The sequence below is a fragment of the Solea senegalensis genome, unplaced genomic scaffold, assembly GCF_019176455.1.
Source record: "Solea senegalensis isolate Sse05_10M unplaced genomic scaffold, IFAPA_SoseM_1 scf7180000013188, whole genome shotgun sequence".
NCBI lineage: Eukaryota > Metazoa > Chordata > Actinopteri > Pleuronectiformes > Soleidae > Solea > Solea senegalensis.
In genome coordinates this window covers 18,848-30,578 of record NW_025320776.1, presented here as the reverse complement: position 1 = coordinate 30,578, position 11,731 = coordinate 18,848, and the positions used below count along the sequence as shown (strand labels likewise).

At 42.9% G+C, this 11,731-nt stretch overlaps 2 protein-coding genes across 2 annotated transcripts; one reads left to right on the top strand and one right to left on the bottom strand.

Annotated features, from left to right (window-relative positions):
• Positions 1 to 236: 236 nt before the first annotated feature.
• LOC122760196 (5-hydroxytryptamine receptor 1A-alpha-like) lies at positions 237 to 2,136 on the bottom strand. The gene has a single exon (XM_044015281.1). It carries the CDS (start codon positions 1,896 to 1,898, stop codon positions 618 to 620), a length of 1,281 nt encoding a protein of 426 aa, XP_043871216.1. The 5' UTR covers positions 1,899 to 2,136; the 3' UTR covers positions 237 to 617.
• A 1,785-nt stretch (positions 2,137 to 3,921) lies between these two features.
• Positions 3,922 to 10,977, top strand: LOC122760195 (E3 ubiquitin-protein ligase RNF180-like). The gene is made up of 4 exons (XM_044015280.1): positions 3,922 to 4,893; positions 8,936 to 9,200; positions 10,019 to 10,144; positions 10,644 to 10,977. Exons 1-4 carry the CDS (start codon positions 3,922 to 3,924, stop codon positions 10,847 to 10,849), a joined length of 1,569 nt encoding a protein of 522 aa, XP_043871215.1. The 3' UTR covers positions 10,850 to 10,977.
• Positions 10,978 to 11,731: the final 754 nt, after the last annotated feature.

Sequence of the window (11,731 nt, the reverse complement as noted above, 5' to 3'; positions counted from 1 at the left end):
TGACCTGACCGCCTATCCTCATCCTGCAGCCTGTCAGAGCAAACTGATAAGTTGCCTCATGCTTTGTTCTCCCCATCTACACGAATTGATGAATTCCCTGAGACCTCCTGGATGAAGATGTACAGTGTGACGTGACAGCAACCAAGTGATTCTGCGATTTCTCGTCATGGGCCCTGATCTCCTCTTGGGTCATTACTTTCGATTTTCCAGCCTAAATAACAACTGACTCATATTTCTTAAGGACAAACTTTGATTGCTTTTATTATTTCAGTGCTACAAAGCTCATGGTGTAATAGGACGGAAACCCGCGTCTCGTGATGAAATGCATGGAATCAGCACATGACACGTCTTGCATGGCAATACAACGATGGCTGCCGTCGCATATAGGATATATATACTGTAGCTACAAACACTGAATAAACATGAGCTTGTACATTTAAAGCGACTGTTCATGTCTTGTCACTGTGTCGTTTCATCAGCAACCAGTGATTTTCTTCCCTTTATCTTTTTTTTTGAAGGTTTTCTCTCTTATACACATACTGAAAAGAGACTGTCCCTGAATTAAAGTCTGGATAGTCCATTTAACTACTCAACACGCCAGTGAACACCGCATGTGGTTATTGCCTGCAGAATTTGCATTTTATAATCTTCTTGAAAGCATTTTGGAAGTCTTTGTTGAAGTAGGCATATATGATGGGGTTGAGGAGAGAGTTGGAGTAACCCAGCCAGTTAATGACTGCGCCCAGCCAGTCGGGCATATAGCAGCGCTCTGCACAGAAAGGCAGCACCAGCGCGACGATGAAAAAGGGCAGCCAGCAGAAGATGAAAGTTCCCATGATGATCCCAAGTGTTTTCACCGTTTTGCGCTCTCTGGCCAGCGCGATCTTCCTCTTCGCCCCCGAGTTCTTTTCGCTCATGTAATCGTAGCCTTGCGAGGACTGTGGGGTGTTGGGCAGAGGAAGATGCGTCTTTGAGTTCCCGATAACTTCAATGATTTCCAGTGACTCGCCCTCATCACCATGCTTCACTGCGCCGTTTACGCACGGAGAACTCGTCTTTGACTCGTCACTGCGCTTCCAGCCCTTCCCTCCGGCTTCGCCGTTGGTTTTCTTGTGGAAGATAGACGGAGAGATAGCCAAGCACTTGTCTGACACTTTTTTGGTCTCCGTTTTTTTCACCGTCTTTCGAATCCGAAACCGAGCAGCCTTGAATATTCGCCCGTATAGGACCAACATGAGGATGAGGGGAATGTAAAACGCGCCAAATGTGGAGTAGATAGTGTAGCCCGGGTCCTGGCTGATGATGCAGGCGTCGGGGTTCGCCCGGTCTTCGGCGCTTCTCCAGCCTAACATAGGCGGAATAGAGATGGAGAAACCAACTAACCAAGTCACACTAATCAAGAGCGCAGCTCGCCTTGGTGTCCGTTTATTTACATAGTCAATGGGGTCAGTTATGGCCCAGTACCTGTCCAAGGCAATTGCGCACAGATGTAGGATGGATGATGTGCAGCAAAGTACATCCAGAGAAATGAATACATCACAAATCTCTTGTCCCAGAGTCCACTTGTTCAAAACCTGATAGAGAGCCGCCATTGGCAGAACCAGCACCGATACCATGAGGTCTGTCACGGCCAAGGATCCGATCAGATAGTTTGCCACATTCTGGAGAGATCTTTCCAAGGTGATGGCTGCAACGACACACGCATTGCCAAATATTGAGCAGAGGATGAGGGACCCCAAGAGCAGAGAAGTGATAATCTGGTAATTCAGTTCCAGACCAGGCAGAGACCCATACCCCGTCCCATTCTCGCCCCCGTCCCAGTCAAGAACCACGTCCTTCCCGTGAGGGAAACCACTTGTCACGTTGCTGTCGTTGCTGGTAGTTGTTATAAAATCCATAATGCGACTACAACTTTCCCAGAGCAGTGGGGACACGCTGCTGAACAGACGGACAGGACACAGTCAGCCCCTCAAACTGCAGCTGCTGCAGCTGCTGTGCCTTTTACTGGGTTCCATAGGAGTTACCGAGCTCGTGCCGTCGCTCTCAGGACGCATGACGCAGGCGTGTTTGTCAGTGAGTGTGAGGAGTTTTGTGCGCGCGTTGTGGCTCTTGAGTGTTGACAGCCGGGTGCGCTCACTGTTAGTGGGAATCATATGAGCGGCTTGGTGACGAGGTGAATTCATTTATACCAAGAGCTTTGAGTACGTCAGACCGCGAGGAGGTCGCCCTGGAGTTTTATGCCCGTGTTCTGCTTGTTGCTCTGTTTTTCAGCGCAGACAGCCAATAAAGACGCACAGCGCTTCTTTTCTCTCCGTTTTACTTTAAAACGACAGTTGAAGCTGCGTTTTTTTTTTTATTTATTTTTTAAATGTGTGTAAAGGATTTATTACACAAATAAGAGAAGAAAGAACAAGTCTCGTTTGTCCTTCTTATCACTTCAGATTAATTTATCATTTAATCTAAATTATTTTTCAACAGCCATGTGACATAAAACGAACGAACTTAAGAAACAAATACACACGTAGTGGGAAAAGTGTGCGCTATTTAAAGCCGGGATGGAGGAAAGAGATCTGCATGTCCAGATTTTCGAGTGGAAGGAAATTTCAGGACCAGAGACAGCGCCACATCAGCACAGAGAGGGAAGCTGCTGCCATCTGCTGGTCGTAGTGGGCGGTGCATCAAATGGGTCTCACTGATCTTTGCGAGAGGCGAGATGAGAATTAAAGCGTGTGTGCGAGAGAGAAAGAGAGGGGCTGCCGTTTGAATCTTTGGAAAATAATAATTGCGTTTCGCTTCCTTTTTTTGAAAATCTCCGAGGAAACTGAGAATGTAATCAGTGAGTCAGGGAATCGAGTGGAATAAGTGCAGTGCGGTGTACACACGCATCGGGGGCAATGTGTGGTTCAGTGGCTTTCATTTCAAACAAGCTGAGCTGAGGCGCTTGGGATGGAACATCAAACCCTCTGAGCCACAAGCTGAATTAGAAGTGAAAAGGCAATTTACAAAAGGGGAAATTTAAACCAGAGAAGTGAAAAATACTGAGTTCGAAACATACAGATGCACCTTTGAATTAAGATTTAAAAACTTTCACTTTTAAAAACGTTATTTGTGTTTCTGGTTCTGTCATATCAATCACACTTCTTTTTTATTTTATTTTTACTTTTGGTAAAGAATATGTTTTTCTTCAGCCTTATATTCTCTTAGAGACAGCAAAGTCTTTTGGGAATAAAGTGCTACTGAACAGGTTATGATATCATCTTTCATTTAATACTTTTACATTTGTTTCATGTTTGTTTGTTTTCAGACATTTATTAGGTGCAAAACTGCACCTGAGGCCCTCGGCAAACAAAAAAAATGAAAACCAATTAAAGAAAAGGTCTGGGGAATTACAGTATATTGTCCAAACAAAACACACACAAGGCAAAAAAAAAAAATTTGATTCTGATGTGATTCTGACACACCCACACACACATATGAATGAAAAAAGCTGACACAACAGTGTGGATGTGATAAAAAATAAAAGGTGGCTCTGGCTTTTTCACCTTATTTTTTGTGTGTGCAGTGGTTGCATAGAGATGTGTTTTCTATAGGTCACACAGGACAATAATGAGGCCATGAACAGTGCAGCTATTGTGTTGCAGCTCACCAGAAGGACTTTGTCTTTGTCAACAGTGTGGAATGTCCCGGGGGGGGGCAGGGGCAGGATAGATCAAGCCAGAGGACTGCATGGTTCACCTCCTCTGCGCTGGAACACTCCCTCTAACTCTTAAAAAAAGAGATTGACTCTATACATCTAGAAGGAGTTGGAAGGCAGAAACAAGACTGAAGAAAGAATGACAGGTGAAAGACCAGACTAGGTGGTTGAGGTTGCACCAGATACGCTCTGCTGCTGCTCCCTAAGGGGCTGCAAAAAGCATCATCATGAGCTCCCATGCTGGAGGCTCTGGTGTAAGCATCTCACGTGGAGTGACAGGTCATGAATCTGAGGATCCGCATGAAGAAAACAGCAACGATGAACCTTACACCCCACACTTGATGGCAGTGAGGCCTCAGCTGAGGAGCGCTGATCCAGCCGGAAGAGGAAGATCAAGCAGTGTGGAGCAGCTGGGGAGACTTTCCTTACCCGGGAGGAAAGCTCGCAGAAAGACCTGCACTGAAGACGACAGAGGAAGATGGAGAGAAGGAAACCAAGTAAGTGAAGAGGAGAGAAGAAGTGTTGAACGTGCAGAAGGAAGGGTCAGAGGGAAGCAAAGGCAGTGGAAGACTGAAAGAACACATGGAGCTGGAGCCCAGGAAAGATGTCATTCTGACATGCAGTTAAATTGTGCTTTAGAAGTTGAAGAAGGATCAAACAACTTACAGGGAGGACAAACATGTCCCAGATTTATCTGTATCGGCTGCTCCCAGACCAACACCGTCAGTTTGATTGCCCAGTCCCCTTGGCCCACAGTGAAGCCCATGTCTTCTTCTCCCCCTCAACTTTCCATCCCATCCAGCTCCACACCACTGCAAGCTCAGAGGCTTTCCCTCAGGACGGCTGCAGAAGGCCTGCACCACCACCCACCCAGTTCATCCAGAGAGCCTGAGCCGTTCTGGTTGCAGGTGAGAGATGGAACAGCGACTGCACGATCATCACAAAGTCACCATAGCTCAGAGTTGGGAGAAGAGGAGGAGGAGGAGGACAATGACGAAGTAGAGGGTGAGGACGTGGAAGATGGCAAGGAGGAAGGCCGCGGTGTGATGGAGGTGACGAGCCAAACCACGACGGTGGCAGTGGTGCCACACTGCCTTCCTTTTGGGGAGCGAAGGATGTGTAAAAGAGAGAAGAACAGGATTAAGTGTTTGAGGAGGAGGCAAAGGAGAAGAGAGAGGTGGAGACATGAGAGCCGACAGGTGAATGACACAATCAATGACAAATTATGACAGTTTTGCAGATGAAGAACCACAGAATTATGGTAATATAAGTCTTTGGGGAGTACGAGAACACAGCAACTGTGATATTTGAAGTCTATTTTAAGTTTAATTTTAGATGAAAAAATACTAATGTGGACAGGAAAGTCAAAGGCACCTATCTGTGGTACATCACAACTTTTCAGTGCACTTTTTATAGCTGCACATATCAGCACCATGCTCATCTCAATAGCCATTGTCCATGCGGTTTAAAGTGGGGTTACATCTGAATTAGCTGCATGATGAGGCTTGGGCAGAGAGCCTTTCAAAACCAAGCAGACAAAGAAGCAGATCCTGTTTTGATTGGGTCCTGCAGCTCTGCAGTCAGGTGGTTGGTAGGTTGGAATTATTCCAACTGGTGTATTAGAGAAAGCTGAATATATTTAATTGCTTTGAAAACTGAGTGTATCCATTTTCCATGACCGTGTCCTCCATGCTGATTGTGCATAAACAGACAGTGGTATTGATCTTCTCACCTAACTCTCAGGCAAAACTTGAATAATTGTACTTTTCTAATCAGGCATTTCTCTAAACGTTAATTTATTCAAGGGAATTGAATGAGCTTGCCTGCTCATGTATCATTATCAAGGCTTATTGAACTAGCGGCGTCTGTTCTCAGCTGTGTCTAACTTTGCACTTCCACAATTACATTAATTTCCACTTGGGATCATCTCAGTACAAGCACAGCATTTGTGCCATTAGCCACTGAGCAACACTATGGCACTTGTGAAGGCTAATGGCAGGAGAGCAGTAGTTTTTCCTCATTCACTTGTTTGTGCCTTTTATGTATTTGAATCCTCTTCTGGTCATAATGTCGTTAAAGCTGTAGTGTTCGTGAAAGCTTTAGGTTCTCACTGGAGCCACAAACCACCCGGAAACAAGGTCACACTCAAACATTCAGTTTATTTTCCTGAACCATGGGTTACAGTAAATCAGTTGACGAATGCTATGGTTCTCAAGGAGAAGAAATATATTCGAAATACTGCTCAATTAAATAATGAATTCAACATAAAGTCATATGAACCCTTTAACACCTAAAAATGTCCTGCTTATTTTAACCATAAAAGTGTCAGAAAAATGTCTTCCGAATAAATGATTTTTGACCATTTCTCCAGAATAACTTTGAATATTTACAATTTACTGCATGTTAAAATAATGTATGAACAATTTATCAGTCAGTCAGTCATCATCTAACCGCTTTATCCTCCACCAGAGGGTCGCGGGGGGTGCTGTGCCAATCTCAGCTACATCGGGCGATAGGCGGGGTACACCCTGGACAGTTCGCCAGTCCATCGCAGGGTCACACATGAACAATTTATAATGAAGGGAAACAAAAAAGTGGAAATTGATTTTAGAGAAAAAGTACAATGCAGTTGTACAAGAATAACAGATTTTTCGTGTTGAATTTGACTTTTGAACAGTGTAAAACAAATGTACAATACAATGTTTTGAGTCTTTGTCTCAATGTGCAAAAACAGCCCATTTATCCAACTCTCTCCTCTCTGGCGACAAGGACACTGATTTGTTGACTTCCTGCAAAAGCACGAGTGACAATACCGTAATAACCACAATGTTGGCTTTCATGTGCAACTGCCCAGCTTTCAGAAACCATGGTGTAATTACGGTAATGCAAAGTGCGCTTGTGCAAACGTGTCATCGGCAATACCCTCGGTGTTATAAATACCTAACAAATAACTTGTAATAACCTACAAATAAGAGTATGAATTATGGTTAGCTGAACAACTTAAACATAAAACAATCAAACAAATGATAAAGGTTATTTGTTTTAAACATCAAAAAGTCAGGCAAAAGTTTGGAGACAAAAGGAGAAGTGGAGGTTGAGGCCTCTATTTATGAGGAGGTACAGTGCAGTGGGACATCCTCCTATCTACTTCCTGGATACCTGGATGTTGAAGATCAATTCAATTCAAACCATTGTTAAATTTCACACAGTGCTGATGAAGCCTATCAGCTTCACATGACCCTCTCCGTGTTTCTGTTTTGTTTTCTGTCACCTGGTGACATTCCCACACTGTACACCGAGTGATACTTTTCACATCATGACAATCAGAGAGAAGGCAGAAGTGGGACAGCGATGGCAGGGATGTCCCTCCCTCCCTGCCACCTTCTAATCCTCCAAGAGTCTATACCACTTGTCTTCCTCCCGACAAAATCACTGCCGAAGCTCAGTTCATGTCTGCTTCGATTTCCAGCAGCTTCTTTTAGATGTTTCTATCATGTTGGCTGAGAAACTATCAGAAAGATAGTGTGTTTGATGGAAGTTACACATGGGAGCTTTAATTTATGAATGATGTATATCACAAATGTGTTTTTTGTCCTGAACAGTACCACTTTTATATAACTTGCTTTAAGGAGAATGTCTTGGTACTGTTTGCACTGATTATGCAGTGGGCCAAAGATCAGAGCAGGTGTTTTTGTCATTTCCCACAGGGCTCAGTCTCATCCTGTGTGTTAGAGAGGCAATTAGCGCTGGATTGTTTGGAAACTTGTTCCAGCTGATATAATTACTGTTAAACAGAAGCTTTAAATATGGCTCGAGTTGCACTTCTAGTGGTGGAAGACTTACAGTTCATACACAAAGGTTATGGAAATGGTTTCTGTCATGTTTCTGTCACTGCCCAAACAAAGACAGTGACTGGTTCTTTATCAGTTTATACTTCTCAGTGTGCAGGTATCGTTTGATGCGTCTGTTTTATTTCTATTTCTAATGTAACCAAAACAAAGCTGCTATGTAACAGTGTACGTTTCCAGGGGAGAGCCTCAGTGCCTGTGATTACTTGGGAGCTGTGTGATCTGTGTTTTCTCCTGTGTTGATGACACACCTTGGGAGGCAGAGCTGGTGTGACAGGGAAGTCCCTGGAGCTCCCCCTGGGTGAGAAAGTGGTAATTACTCTGCATGCACCCCCGATCTTTTTCAAATCTGGAGCTTCAGACTCCATTCCCCAGCGGTCTGCTGACACAGTCCTAGGATGACTTGGGATACGGTTCTCAAAATGAGTTTTGGTGCATCCTCTCATGTGAGTTATATTTGGCATTTGAAAACAGGAAGCTGCAAGTGAGGGATTTGAGAGGAGAGGGATTTGAGCAGTGGGCAGGTGGCAGGCTGCATTGTGCTTTATGAAATAAAATGACAAGATTAAAATAACAGAAGAACTAACCCTCTGCAGTGGAAACACAATGCATGTTCTTCTTACTTGAGCTGTGTTTGTGTGACCCATACTGTGGCACATGGAAAACTACACTCATCTAATCAGGTGTATTAAAAAGAAAAGTATTAAAGGAACCTCAAGAAGGTGACGAGAGAAGTCAGTTTCACATGGATTAACAACCAGCTAACATTTTGTAGTAGTAATATTGTATTTGCTTATACAAACCTCACATGATCCCTGGATTGTTCTTCTTCATTCAACGCAGAGAAATATGCTCTAGTTTTTATAGTTTCTATCAGAGCAGTTCACTGAATATAGAAATGACCGTAAAGTGTGGATGTAATGTTTTTAAATGATCTTATTGCATCCGAGGCACAAGTGGAGGATTAACATACTCAAAGTTGTTTGTCTTTGAATGTAACCCGTCACACCCGTTCTTACTGCTTTGCATTCTGTTGGCGGAGCCCACATTTTTAATATGGGACGATTACGTTTGAGAAAGTCAAATGATGATGATTGTAATGGATTGTGAAGTCCTTCCTCTTGATTGTACAGGTTTATTTTTAGCTATAGAATCCACTAGAGAGACTTTTCATGGGCGTTTCTTGCCATTTTCTGCCATAGTCTAACTGTTCATGTATGCAGCCATGTAGCTATTGAGTTTTTGACTTGCCTCCTTCAGACGTCAAATGCAGCACACCGCGTTTGCAGAGCTAGTGGTGTGAAGCTGATTGTGTGAACAATGGTACGAGTGCAGCAGATATTCATTTGCATTTAAAAGTTTTACTATACAACTTGCCTCCCTGCACACATAGAGTTCAACAGAAAACCCAACCACCAGCAGCAGCAGCAGCAGCAGCAGCAGCAGCAGCAGTGAGGACGATGAGGACGTGAGCACCAGGGACAAAGAAGGTTACATCTGTGCTGTGTGTTTGGACGTGTACTTCAGCCCTTACATGTGCCACCCGTGCAGCCACATCTTCTGTGAACCCTGTCTGCGGACGCTGGCTAAGAGCAGCCCCGCCAACACCCCCTGCCCCCTCTGCAGAACAATCATCACGCACGTCTTCTTCCAGAAGGGTGAGCTAAAGGGCAAAAACAAGGGCTAAACAGTATTAAGATGGGATAGTAGACAGTTCAAAATGGGTATAAATCAACATGCTTATACATTAACGTTCACATTCATGGATATAATGATCATAAAGGCTAATTATGTGTATATTTCTGGCTATAGTCCTGTGTGTTTGTTTTCAGGGGGCTCAGCTGCAAATATCCCATAGGGAGCAGAGTAGACCTTTAGTTAAGCTCTGACCAGATGAGTCATAAATGACAGAGAAGACAACCTGAACATTTGTATTCACTGCTTTTATGCCTTGATAGAAATAGCAAATACAAGTGTGATGTGTAACGTGAAAATTACAACCCAAGTGTTGTCTGCGCATAACAATGTTACACAAGCAGTGAAACGACAAGGCTTTGCACCTATGCTGTATCACAGGCATGCATATTTTATGCAATCTCATGATCACTGCACACTGATTACATGGTTTGATTTGGAGGAACCCATGAATTAGTAATGAAGTGATGTGATTCACGTTGACCTACTTCTCAAAGAATGTAGACGAGAAAGTGAGCGGCCGCGGTGGCCATAAAAAGACAGAGTGGCCGTGGTTATGAGCACTGCAGACTATAAGGACTCTTGTTGGTGATTAGGTGACAAGCGTTGAAGATTAGATTCTTGTTTTGATTACCAAAGCCAAGGTCACACGGAAAGAGGAGAAAATGAGGGAGTCTTTTGTTGCTTCATCTGCTGTGGGGTTTTTTTTTTCTCTTTCGAGAGTTGTGACTCTAATGTTCCCCCTTGGCTCTTACGTGTGTCTCTTTGTCTTTCTTTACAGAGCTAAACCAAACCACGAGAACATTTTTCCCGAAGGAATACCTTTCTCGGAAACAGATTTTTCAGAAAGCAAGTTGTGCAAAGTGGCCTCTCCCAAGCTGCAGAAAGCTCTTCCGTATCTTTGGAGGCAAGTGTTTGATTCCACGTACATCAAAATTGATTGAAATATTTAGTCCTGATTCCCTAAATGGTTCCCACCTTAGAACATAGAACATCAGTTAATTTATTTTTTTAATGGCAATAATGTGCCGTAATATCCTGCCATTTCCAATTCAATGTGGATTTAATCAAAGATAAAACTAATGTGGTAAACATATTGTAATCATTTTTTATGGAAATACCATCAGCTTGGTAAGAACGATAAATTATCAATTTTGATTCAGAAACATTTCCATCTGAGGGTATTTCACCGATGATATAGTAATTCTCATTATAAAGTTATTTTCTGAATATTACTTTGGAAAGAAGATGGTTTTACTGGAAAAAAAAATCACCTCCTTAAGTTTTACCATACTGTGGAACTATTTTACAGCAAACTTTTTTGATTTTTCTTTGAATAAAAAAAAGCCATAACATACAAAATGCTGCATTTGTCTCACACACACACACACACACACACACACCAGGCTTCCAGAGGCAGAACAGTCCCATTGCCAGACGCCAGTTCCCCCACGGAGGCAGCTTCCATCAGGATGCCATGGACTTTGAAGACGACTCTCAAGGCTGGCGCTTTGACATGGACATGGTCATCATCTACATCTACTCAGTCAACTGGGTTATCGGCTTCTTCATATTCTGCTTCCTCTGCTACCTCTTCTTCCCTTCTTTTTGATCATTAAAATCATTAAAATGGGGGATTGGTGTAGTGGGATGTTTGGGAATCTATTGTTCACATGACGTGTGGATGTCCCGTGTCTGTACAGTGTACGGATGGAATCAATATACAGTAGCAACTCTTAAGCTGTGGTGTTTTACTTTCACTATATTCACATTTGCATTACAACATATCATAAAGTGTAGGCGCACATCCCAGTGGAAAATGACAACAGCAATTTTCCAAAGTAAAAATCTGGATGGGAAATTTTACTTTTCCAAGAACATTATCCAATTTCATGTTGTTGCAAACCGCTCACACAACATTATATTTAATAATACAGAATAATATACAGTATAGATCTGAAAATACAGTCAAGAGTGTAACTTTTAAAATCAGTTTTTTAAAGTTGTAATTGTATTTTGTCATTGAGAAACAAACATGATTATTGAAAGGTTGTAGTGCTATTTTTTTGCACCAAATCCATGAAAGAAACACTGTAGTTATCATGAATATCCAGTTTATCTTTAATTTATTACCATATACACAACAGGCACTTAAATCACTAATGTTGGTTTTCATTCATTGATTTTCTACTGCTTTATCTGATTTTTCAGCGTCATTCTTATCTTTTTCTTTCACTTACTCTCCGAGCACACTTTTGAGAGAGTTTTAGAGCGATCCGATGACTTCATCCATGCTGCAGGCCTCCACCCAGATAGACACCGCCCTCACCTCAACCATGATAGTGGCCAAAAGTATGTTTTCAGGAATAAAGCACAGCCACAACCATCTCTGTTCTTTTCATCTTCTCATTAAGGCTAGTCAGTCCACGTTGAAAGTCATTGCGCCACCTACTGACAACAGGTAGTACTCTTGGGCCATAGCAGTCGCTCGACA